This window comes from Aspergillus sclerotioniger (genome assembly GCF_003184525.1).
Source record: "Aspergillus sclerotioniger CBS 115572 chromosome Unknown BO94scaffold_3, whole genome shotgun sequence".
In the NCBI taxonomy this organism is placed as follows: Eukaryota; Fungi; Ascomycota; class Eurotiomycetes; order Eurotiales; family Aspergillaceae; genus Aspergillus; species Aspergillus sclerotioniger.
In genome coordinates this window covers 1,499,978-1,510,757 of record NW_020290993.1, presented here as the reverse complement: position 1 = coordinate 1,510,757, position 10,780 = coordinate 1,499,978, and the positions used below count along the sequence as shown (strand labels likewise).

The 10,780-nt window shown below is 52.0% G+C and overlaps 6 protein-coding genes across 6 annotated transcripts; 3 read left to right on the top strand and 3 right to left on the bottom strand.

The window, feature by feature from the left end:
* Positions 1 to 618: 618 nt before the first annotated feature.
* Positions 619 to 1,294, top strand: BO94DRAFT_620876 (translocon subunit SSS1; the record flags this gene model as incomplete). Its single annotated transcript, XM_025616962.1, has 3 exons — positions 619 to 703; positions 760 to 846; positions 899 to 1,294. 3 exons carry the CDS (start codon positions 619 to 621, stop codon positions 937 to 939), a joined length of 213 nt encoding a protein of 70 aa, XP_025472191.1. The 3' UTR covers positions 940 to 1,294.
* Positions 1,295 to 1,699: 405 nt separating this feature from the next.
* BO94DRAFT_553316 (DUF3237 domain-containing protein) lies at positions 1,700 to 2,343 on the top strand (the record flags this gene model as incomplete). Its single annotated transcript, XM_025613650.1, has 3 exons — positions 1,700 to 1,881; positions 1,973 to 2,053; positions 2,130 to 2,343. The coding sequence occupies 3 exons, from the start codon at positions 1,700 to 1,702 to the stop codon at positions 2,341 to 2,343; spliced, it is 477 nt and encodes a 158-aa protein (XP_025472190.1).
* BO94DRAFT_226932 (Zn(II)2Cys6 transcription factor) lies at positions 2,330 to 4,549 on the bottom strand. The gene is made up of 3 exons (XM_025606268.1): positions 4,304 to 4,549; positions 3,269 to 4,238; positions 2,330 to 3,226 (listed from the first exon to the last, which is right to left on the bottom strand). The coding sequence occupies exons 1-3, from the start codon at positions 4,335 to 4,337 to the stop codon at positions 2,440 to 2,442; spliced, it is 1,791 nt and encodes a 596-aa protein (XP_025472189.1). The 5' UTR covers positions 4,338 to 4,549; the 3' UTR covers positions 2,330 to 2,439.
* A 32-nt stretch (positions 4,550 to 4,581) lies between these two features.
* Positions 4,582 to 6,287, bottom strand: BO94DRAFT_606849 (M20 family metallopeptidase; the record flags this gene model as incomplete). The annotated part of the gene is made up of 5 exons (XM_025616530.1): positions 4,582 to 5,095; positions 5,140 to 5,267; positions 5,311 to 5,700; positions 5,744 to 6,126; positions 6,174 to 6,287. 5 exons carry the CDS (start codon positions 6,285 to 6,287, stop codon positions 4,866 to 4,868), a joined length of 1,245 nt encoding a protein of 414 aa, XP_025472188.1. The 3' UTR covers positions 4,582 to 4,865.
* Positions 6,288 to 7,217: 930 nt separating this feature from the next.
* On the top strand, positions 7,218 to 9,042 carry BO94DRAFT_620874 (MFS general substrate transporter; the record flags this gene model as incomplete). Its single annotated transcript, XM_025616961.1, has 7 exons — positions 7,218 to 7,375; positions 7,420 to 7,513; positions 7,558 to 7,682; positions 7,727 to 7,885; positions 7,929 to 8,298; positions 8,369 to 8,776; positions 8,842 to 9,042. 7 exons carry the CDS (start codon positions 7,218 to 7,220, stop codon positions 9,040 to 9,042), a joined length of 1,515 nt encoding a protein of 504 aa, XP_025472187.1.
* Positions 9,043 to 9,112: 70 nt separating this feature from the next.
* BO94DRAFT_508705 (uncharacterized protein) lies at positions 9,113 to 10,588 on the bottom strand. The gene is made up of 2 exons (XM_025609674.1): positions 10,496 to 10,588; positions 9,113 to 10,446 (listed from the first exon to the last, which is right to left on the bottom strand). Exons 1-2 carry the CDS (start codon positions 10,496 to 10,498, stop codon positions 9,133 to 9,135), a joined length of 1,317 nt encoding a protein of 438 aa, XP_025472186.1. The 5' UTR covers positions 10,499 to 10,588; the 3' UTR covers positions 9,113 to 9,132.
* Between the last annotated feature and the right edge of the window lie 192 nt (positions 10,589 to 10,780).

Below are 10,780 nucleotides of genomic sequence, written 5' to 3'. Positions count from 1 at the left end.
ACAGATTGTCCATAGAGATTTGAAATATCGATGAGAAATCTATATTTATTCCAGTGCTATTCAGCATCTTTATCGCGCCTCGATAGCGTGTCAGCTCACCAAAACGGATCATGCATCATCGAGCAGTTAGCTGGCGAGACTTGTTGGCAGGTAGAATGTTTAGCATGGTTAACATAGTGGTGGCAGTCAGACTGGTGTCTGCATTCTTTTTGGCTACTGCAGCGTTCTTAAGCCGGTAGATATACCATCAGCTTTGATGAAGCAGAAATCCCAACATCATAGATCTCAAAGCCTCTGCGAATAAACAGCAAGCAATCAGATGCACGTTGGTTGACCAACATCAAACAAGACGATAACCCCCACATGGATAGAGTCTCAGCCGTGACTGGAACAACTCGGAGTAATTCCGGGGTAATCCGGGCCACCGCCACACTGTGGCTGCACCAGCCACACCCACCAACGAACTGATACGTGGCCAGTGACCCCCGGAAGGGAGATAATCCGCCCCCTTCGAAGCCTCCCGGCCATTATTCGCCGACCCCAAAGCACAGCTGGCCCATTCGCGTCTTGTCTTCACCACACCTCCATCTCCCCGACACTCCATCCAACCACCTCAAAATGTCCGACCAGGTGCAAGAGCTTCTCAACGTCCCTCGGGAATTCCTGAGGGATGGTATGCAATTCGTCAACCGCAGCCAGAAGCGTGAGTGATCCAATCCCTCAGCTCTGGTGTCCCTGAATTCAGCTAATCTGGAACAGCCGACAAGCGCGAGTTCATCAAGATCAGCCAGGCTGTTGGTACTGGGTTCCTGATTATGGGATTCATTGGATACATTGTCAAACTGAGTATGTTTATTCCTCTGATTGGGGTTTGGCTGGATTGTGCTAACGATTGTAGTCCACATCCCTGTTAACAACGTCCTCGTCGGTGGCGCGTAAACGATCGATCGACCGGTGTCAGCGATAATAGGCCATGGTACTCGTTCGAAATGGAACTTGCGATTGATTCGAGTGGGTCAGGTCAAGCGTGTAACATTATACCACCTTGATGGGAGCGGATGCGGCTCGACCAGTGTTGGACTGGAATATGTGCATAATTATCTGGGTAGGCGTTCGGTGTGTTAATAGGAATATCCATTTGTGCGTGGCAGCCTTACTGCTAGTGCAGTGAAGTATATCCAGAATACCCGCAGACTAGGTTCATACCTTTGATCAGCAGCCATAGCGATGATCTGAGAACAGTAATTGATAGACAGATCTCAATATTCTATTGACACCTACTCTTGCTACGAAGGAATAAAAGATACTTTATACCCTGACGATCACCAACTGTCAGAAGCTTCAAGGTGGATAGATCTCAGCACAACTGACCATGATGTCACTTTAAACCCAGACCCAGACTCAAACCACTACCCAAATAACACCCCCAAGAAACCAACATATCAACCTGAACCTAGGCACACTCAGACCCCACACACGACTACCGACCTCCAATCCGATCCCATCACATCTACATACTCCACCCACCTACCTACCCCATCCTTCCCCTCCCTCTCCCTCCCCTCCCCTCCCAATTCACGTAATTACATACTAGAGTACATATCCCCTCCCCTCCCCTCCCCTCTCCTCCCCCCTTCACTACTAAACCATACTCCCCAAACCAACCCCCCAAATACAACAACCCCCAACTCAAGAAAACATGGAAACCCTACTACCACCCCCAAACCTAGTCCATTTATTCACCCTAACCTGCACCGTCTCTCCCCCCCTCGAAATCGGTCCCGGCCCATACGGCCGTCGTCGCTGCATACCCATAACCTCCGGCACTGTACGAGGGAAGTATCTCTCGGGGGAGATTGTTCCGGGAGGGGCGGATTTTATGTACCCCCACCCATCCTTCATTACCTCCCATCCCTATTTCTTCTTTTCTTGGGATTAAACAATGATGAGTGCGTGCTAAGTATATGTGCAGGTTAGTAGAGGAGAATCAGACTACGCATGTGAATACCAATTACGTGATCAAATCCCACGACGGGGCGTATATATACGTTCGGTACGTTACTTACACTTTTTCTTTCTAGGATATGTAGTGCAAGTGAACAATACAGGTAATGCTAAGAGTAATATAGAACAGAAGGAACACGCTCCGGTCCCCCAGACGTCCTGAGGGCCCTGATGGAGAGTCCCGACGCGGTAGATCCTGATCAATACTGGTTTCATTTACATATTAAACTGGAGACAGGGCATGAGAAGTATCGGTGGATGAATAATCGGGTGGTTGTGGGACGGGCCACGAGGGCGAAGGGGGAGGTGGCGTATGATGCGTATTTTTTGGAGGATTAATCTTTCTCCTTATTCTTTTATCCCAGTGGGTATGAGGGATAAGATGGATATAATTATATGTAGTATATGTGTGGTGGTGGTATGTACATTGTTATGCTATAACACACTAATCTGGTGATTGCGCAGCACTTCAGCCAGATTGGCATACTCTCCTATACTTGGGTCTTGATGAGCGAGAACGTCCTCGGCAATTTCAAACGCCCACATGTGTTCCGAGTGAAAGGCTCGCATCTCGGAGAGACGTTCGCGGAGCCATTCGCGTTGGATCGGGTCGTCGGTCTCGACGATGGCCATGAGGAGGGGCCAGTGGAGGCGGCGGAGGAGACGAGGATCCGCGGTATACTGCTTATGGGCGTTGTCGATGATGTTGGTGAGGGCTTGGCGGTGGAGAGCGGTGGGAGGGTGTACAGGGTCGAAGAGACGTCGGTGGAAGAGAATCTGGCCGTAGAAATTGTTGACGGCGAGGTAGATGGTGTTGAGGGTGCGTCGGGTGGAGCCTGGACTGGCGAATTTGGCGGTTAGGAGGAGGTCCGAGTATTTCTGGACAGTTAGCAGGGAATTATAGAGGAGGGGTATACGTACATCGCGAACTGTCATCATTTCGGTGAAAAGTCCATCGCCAGTGTAGGTGCTGCTCTTGTCCAGGCACTTCCACAGCTTATGCCATAGGGTGTAGCCTACGTGCACAAACTCTAACGCCCGGTAGTTCTCCATGTCGTCCGATACCTCCTGGTCCGGATACTGCTTCCCCCAGAAGCAGCGGCTCCATAGCCGTGCGCAGCGGTACAGATGGTCGGGATGGAGCGATTCGTTATCCGAGTTGAGTACGTAGTCGTACAGCGACTCTGTCGTTCCGATCGATCGTCGGGTGACATCGATATATCTAGCCGATTAGCAATGTCTATCAACACGATGAAAAACTCACAGGATCCATAGTAAGAACTGATCCGAGATAAATGAAGCCCGCGTCACCGTGTCACTTGGCTGTTCTGCCTCCATCGCCAGCAACACCTCGTTGACGTCCCGGACATGGAACAGCTCCGGATGGGTTTCCAGTAACGACCGCACCCCCTGTAGATGCAGGTGCAGATGGCGCATGCAATGGCCAAACTGCCACTCATACGCGACCATCAAGAACATAGTGGCGAAGATCATCTCGAGCTCCGCAAACGATATTTGGGGTTTGGGCGTTTCCAGCAATTGCCGGAATTCCTTGACGGCCATGCCGTAATGGTACCGACCGTGGTCCTCGGCCGTGGGACGACCTGGCGACCGCACCGCCAGACCATTGCGATGCATATCACTCGCCGACAAAGCCAGAATCATCCGCATGATCACCTTGCTGGTGGTCGCGGGCCCTTCATACAGATACCGAAAACTACTCCATTGCCAATTTTTCATATAGTAATACACCACGGACGAGGAGGGAAAGTACCGAAAGTATTTTTGGTCATGCTCGGTCAAGACGAGCGAGTTGTTGCAGACCAGACCGGGTTCCGATAGAGGCCGGTATAAGGGTGAAGGTTGGGGATAGGGCGGAAACGGCCAGCCCGTGGGGAAGATGACGTCTGGGGAAACCGGGGTCAAATCCGGGGCTGCGGGGGACTGCCGATGCCAAAGGGTAGCGAGGGTAGTGGCATAATGGGGATGTAGGATGCCGTTGGACACGTCAGTGTACGAAGGCGAGGGCGTGTCCGAGGGGATGCAAGTGGTGGTGGTGATGACATCGCTGGCCCAGCGAGGCTGCGCCGGCTGCAGGTGCCGAACAGGGGCATGGGCTTTGCCGCGCTTGACGGGAATCCCCCACTCGCAGGCCAGGCGCAGGTTGGCACATCGCTTGCACACCGGCCGTTCTTCACCACATTTCACTTTACGACGGCGGCAGGTGCTGCAGCCTGCCACACGAGTCAGCTGGATGATGCCGGTGCTTCCGCCAAGAGTAAGTAAGTAGCATACATACCATTCTTCGAGCGAGGCGCGTTCCGTCCCGACATGGAATGAATGGCCCACTTGGTGATAGTTGGTTCAACCGGTAGGCATTAGTGAAGGCAGGGAGAATGACCAGTTCCACACTATTAAGGGGACGTGGAGGGCAGCGGGAAAGTTCATCGGAAAAATTGAAGATCAAGTGGAACGATAGGAAATGCCGTCAAACGTTGCCATGCTTAGTCAGCGGAAAGCAAACTGACTCGTAGCATGAGAGAGATGCAATCGATTATTTTATGAAGGATGGATCTCTATATACAGCGAGGTGGTTCAGCCCTATCGGGACCGGTCGCAGACTTACTTCAACCGTGTCTCAGATGTCATCCTTTGGGGTTGTGGCTGAGACAAGCCAGCACCACCAAAGCAGGGATCATCAGTTGGACATCCAATCAGGCTAAGAGGTCTAGTTCTATGGAGTATACTAAAGTGACGGGATTTTACCCCTGGGATATCGCCGAGGAAAGACAGAGAATCATCCTGAGCGGAATATTCTGCAGAAAGGTGAATATAGGGATATGCCGATCTCGAGCTTCAGTTTATTCTGCAATACACTCCCTCCACTGTTTCTGCGCAACCCCAAACAACTCATCGCTCGTCACCATCTCCCATCCAATCAACGCCAGAGACTTGCCCACAATCACCGCTTCTTCATGAGCGTAGTCTGTGCCAGCTGCAGCAGCAAATGTGGGATGATGGGGGAAGGATCCTTCTTCGGACGTGATCCCAAACATGGTGTGCAGTGTCGGTACGAGGTAGCTGACATTGCCTGGAAAAGTCAGAAGAGTTCCATGATAAACGCGTGGTGCCTACCGATATCCGACGACCCCGTCAAGACCTTCTCGTGTCGCTTCAGGACATTCCGATCATACTTGGCCATATGCGCTTGATACCGGTCGCACAGGGTGTCGTTGATCTTGACGTCAGTGTAGAGTTCGTTCCTGGTCATGTTAGCCCGGTACACACATTTGCATCTTAACATACTCGATAATCTTTGCTTCACAGCCGGTCGCCAATGCACCTGCTTCGATACAGTTCCGTACCTTGGCCATCAACCGATTCAACCCCTTCAGCGTCGGACTCCGGACCTGCCAGTACGCTTTGGTGTAGGCAGGGATCACGTTGGCCACCTTAGGGGTGTCCAGGAAAGCACAGTGGATGCGTTCATCCGGACGAAGTTGCTGGCGTAGGACGGAAACATTGTTGTACGATGTCACCAGGGCATCGAGAGCATTGACTCCCTCCCAGGGATTGCCACCGGCATGGGCACTCCGGCCGGTGAATTCGCAATGGATCTCTTTACGAGCGTTCATGAGCACTCCACCAACGCCGTCTGTGATGACGCCAGGGAAGAGCTCTTTAGGGCCGGCGTGACTGAGGAGTTAGATGAAGCTGTGAATTAGAGGGAAGAACATACGCCATCAATGACACATCCACACCCTTGTATGCACCCACATCAATCAGCTTGGCTTTTCCGCCTCCATTCTCTTCCGCGGGAGTACCGAGAAGCTGGGTGCGACCCGGGATCCCATATTGTTTTAGAATGGCGGATAAGGCGAGGAATGCAGCCATGCTGCTTGTGGTGATGAGGTTGTGGCCACAGGCATGACCAATGTCGGGCAAAGCATCGTATTCGGCATTGAAATTGATCAGTCGTCCCCCAGACCCGCTGATGGCTTCGAAGGAGGTGTCCAGTCCGTATGCATGGCGGGTTACGGTAAAACCCTGGTTCTCGAGAAAGCCGCAGATGGTGTCATGAGCTCGATGCTCTTGGTATGCTGTTTCTGGGTTGGACCAGATCTGATGATGTCAGTTCGCTGCAATACAGCGAATTAAACCAGGCTTACTTCTCTGTTGAGTTCTCGAAGCGATGTCTGCAAAATCTTCAACGCTGCATCAACCGAGGCCTTGACCTCCTCAATGTTTGGAACGTTGTAGGCGATGGTTTGCGCAACAGTCATGGTGCTTGTCAGTCAATGTATGTTTGCTGAACGTCGAACCCGAGGATATCTGCCGGCGTCATATATGCTTTCCGACACCCTGCTATGGCGGGCAATAAGCGATAACCTCGGCCGATGATATCAAATCCCGATGCGATCGAGTCACATTGATAGGATGTGGGCATGCTCGGTTGTGCACCCCGCCTCGTTAAGATTGCGTTATCAAGCGACAAGCCCAAGGACCACGGAAAGAAGGCGATATGAATAATCCGCGCTATCGACGCTATCAATTATCAGGGCAATAGCTCGGCAGATAACAGCAGGGAAGTGGAGCAGGCTACTTAGACCCTCATTTCGTCCAACGTGGTGTTCTGATGCACTTCTCCGCAGGATCGAATCTGCGGGGGAGGCGCAGCAGCTCCTCCTGGATATATTGCAGCGGCATAAACCAGTGGAAATACGAGGATAAGCTGTGGGGAGGATGGATCAATGCTGCATGGTTGCCGAGCGGCGCACCGCATTGGCGCATCTGCCGACGGATCCCTTGGCTTTATCAAGGAATGCCACTGAACTTGAGTGATAATCGATCCGATTGTCAGCCTGTGTACATTTTCATACTTCCTAACCAACCGGAGCTATTGGGTTGCCCGTCCTCGATCCCGATGGGCGAGATAGGGAAAGTCTTCCACGAGCCTCTTTTACGTACATCTGCTCAGATCGACAAACCCAGAGGGCGGACAAGACATCAATATGGATTAACTTGCTTGCAATCCCGTGAGGCACTGGGGGCTGGCTTGTACCGAACATCAGCCGTGATCGCGGAAATCTGCGCTTGATTCCGTGACCTGGTTTGAGGGCTGTTGATCTTATAAGCGATGACTTGTCGCGCATCCCCGTATATAACAAGTAGGAATTCTCAGCTCATGCCGTGGGCTTTTATCAATCAGCACCATGGACCATCAATATACGAATCCTCCGGAGACACTAGAGTTGGACTCAAAACTGAAACAAAAAGCAACACTAGCCCGAGATGTCGGAATTGGCCAGGTATTGGAAGTGGAGGCCACGCCAGAGCAGGAAAAAAATATCCTGAGGAAGTTAGATATGATGTATGTCCATAGCATCTGCCGTTGAGGAGGTACTTACAAGAAAGATTGATTCCCTTGATGGGAGTCTGTTATATGATGCAGTACATGGACAAGCTGGCTCTGAGTCAGGCTACCATGTTCAACCTGCGAGAGGACCTGGTAGGTTAGCCAACAAGCTGCAATGCAGATACTGATTTGCATAGCATCTCACAGGTCAGGAATACACCTGGACATCCGCCGTCTTCTACATCGGATACTTCGCCTGGAGCTGGCCCAGTTCATACCTCATCGTCCATCTGCCTATTGGCAAGTACATCAGTGCCTCAGTGTGCGTTTTACATACACCTCAAGAGCAACGCTGATGCCATCCAGGTTGATATGGGGAGGCATCCTAATGTGCCACGCGGCCGCAAAGGACTTCGGGGGCCTCGTCGCTGCCCGATTCTTCCTGGGCGTCGGCGAAGCTGCCATTGCGCCTGGTTTCTCCCTCATCACCGGCATGTTCTACAAGCGTGAAGAACAGCCAGCACGGTAAGCCCCTCCAAACTTGGTCCCAACCAAGCTAACAACCCAGCCAATCCGCCTGGTTCCTCGGAAACTGCATCTCAACCGTCATCGGCGGCGTCGTCGCCTACGGCATCGGCAGTATCAGAACCCACACCATCGCCAGCTGGCAACTCCTCTTCCTCTTCCTAGGCGCCATCACAGCATTTATCTCCTTCTTCCTCATCATCCTCCTCCCCGACTCCCCCAAAAAAGCCATCTTCCTCACCCCAACCGAACGCACCATCGCCGTACAACGCACCCTCGCCAACAAAACCGGCGTGATGGACCAAGGCTCCTTCAAATGGGACCAAGCCTGGCTCGCCATCCAAGACCCCCAGACGTGGTTCCTAGTGCTATACACCTTCTCCGTCAACCTCTGCAACGGAGGCATCACCAGCGTAACCCCCATCCCCTCCCTACACCCCCCAACTCAATTCAACCAACCCACCAACTAAACCCCCCCCCCAGTTCTCCTCCATCATCATCACCGGCTTCGGCTTCTCCGAACTCCATTCCCTCCTCATGCAAATGCCCCTCGGTGCCGCACAAGTCATCTTCCTCCTCCTAACCGCCAGCCTAGCCACACTGATCCCCAACACCCGAATCCTCATGATGATGGTCAACACCACCGTATCGCTAATCGGGATGATTCTCGTCTGGAAACTCGACGACGATAACCGCAAGGGCCGATTAACAGGTCTCGCCCTGGGGGCTGTCTTCGCAGTCAATATCCCCCTGTCATTGAGTCTCATCAGTTCGAATGTAGCCGGGTTCACGAAACGGAGTACCACCAGCGCGATGCTGTTTGTTGCCTACTGCGTGGGGAATATTGTGGGGCCGCAGTTTTTTTATTCATCTGAGGAACCTTATTATCCGGTATGTACTATGGTTGTGTTTGGATGTATTGTGGGTTGTGTGATTGCTAATGGTGTGTGGTGTAGACGGGCATGAAAGCGGCGGTTTCGGGGTTAGCGCTAGGGGCGTTTTTCCTGGGGGGTTTGTTGGGTTACTATGTGTGGGAGAATAGGCGCCGTGATCGGGTGTTTGGATTGCCGGTGCAGATGACGGAGAGTCAGGAGTTGGCGTTGGGGTTGTCGAGGAAGACGGATTTGGAGATGGAGGATTTTCGGTATGTTTTGTAGGGTTGTTCAGGTTAGGATGGGGAAGGAGAGAAATGGATGTTTGAAAGAGTCAGACAGTAGGGCAGGTAGTACGAATCAATACAAGAAATGCTAAATCTCGCCCGAAGAATCCGCAAAAGGATAGTCGTCGGCCAGCATCGGCATCTTCCACTCAATCACTCGCTCATTCTCCCAGAACGCGTACCCCCACCGCCAATGTTTATTGTCAGCTCCATACTCGAACATATCCCAAAAGAGTTGAGGAAAATCATTGTCATCCCGGGACCATCTCCGCTCCCAGGCTAGATTCGGTCGCTCCCAGGGTAGCAATGTCTCCAGGAGCTTTCGAAGTCCATCCATGTCCGTACCAAAGTCGAATTGGTCGGCCGGATAAAGGAGATGCACCTCCCCAGGTCCAAAGTCAGGCCTTGGCCAATAATCAAAGTCATAGAAATAGTCTCGCGTCCATCGCACGTTCACGACCACTAAGTTTCGACGGGCCAGGAAATCATCTTCTCGAAGGACATCGGGTAGGAGTGCTGGTCCTTTGGAAGCCAGGCTTTCTCGTTTATTAACGGAGAATCTGAAATCGTCACAGTCACCATAGACGCAAGCACGAGGGGGTTGTTGGTCCTTGGGAAGTTCGCGCAGGAAAGTAAACCCGATCTTGATGTAGCTGTCTGAGATTTCGGCGAGGATGGCTTCATATCGGTAACAACAATGCTCCCATAGACAGCCAAACTCTTCGATCTCCCATGGAGCCATCGGGCTGAAGAATAGATGCCACATCTCTTCGCCGCTGAAGGTCTTGTTCTTTGCGTACCACTCATTGTCATCGGAGATATATCCGCTGTCTTCATCAGGGGAATGCTCCAAGGCACCAAAGATGTTGCAGTGGATCTGCAGTCGATAAAAGGCGCGGAGAATGCGCCGCTTCTCGGTCTCCGATAGGACCAGTGGTACAATGTCATTGTTCCACTCGGTTTCGTCTATCCAGGCTGGTCGTTTTGCAGATGTGCAGTAATCATCGAGGAAGACGATGGCCTGATTATGCAGCCGCAATAGCTGCATTGTCTCTTGGAGATCGGCCGGTTCGTCGGGTAGGGGCCCAGATATGAGTCCCAGCCGACGGATCTCCTCACTGCGGCGTCGGGCATCGAGAAGGGCGATGATCTTCTCTTTGTTGGACATGTCACCGGCATATAGCCCTTTGGAGCGAATGGCGGCTATTGCATCTGCGATGTTCACGAGGCCGGCATAGTGCTTATGTAAAAGGGTTTGGAGGAGCTCCTTTTGCACTAGCTGATATGCGCCGTAATATGTGGGAGATGCAAGGATAAGCGACCATAGAGAGTTCAGATCCGGTAGGGTGAATAGAATGGAAATGTGTAGTTCCACCGGTAGACCTTCCAGGGTCGGTTGCGCCTGATGTAAGTTAGAATGGCTATGGTCGGATGGACTGGGGTAGACTTGCCATTTCCTTGGCTTCTTTCTTTCGTGGTATCGGTTGTTTTTCTCTCAAAATTGTGATTGAAGGGAAAAGGTGAGGAGGGCAGGATGGAGTGGGGGACAATGGGAGGGAAGGCTGATGTGATGTGATGAGGGGGGACATCCGACAACTCAACTTGAGTGAATTGAGTCACTATCGGCGCCTCGTCCGCCTATTCTGATCTCGGATGACCAATCTGTTCATTTGTCACTATCGGTTGCCACCATCTTTGTCACCATCTGTTGTCTCAATCTACAGTGTCTGTTCTTT

Coding starts and splice junctions, on each gene's coding strand:
- BO94DRAFT_226932 (XM_025606268.1), bottom strand. CDS start 4,337: ATGTCGGGACGGAACGCGCCTCGCTCGAAGAATG. Junction 4,239..4,303: donor CGCGCCTCGCTCGAAGAATG/GTATGTATGCTA, acceptor CTCGTGTGGCAG/GCTGCAGCACCTGCCGCCGT. Junction 3,227..3,268: donor CAGTTCTTACTATGGATCCT/GTGAGTTTTTCA, acceptor CTAATCGGCTAG/ATATATCGATGTCACCCGAC.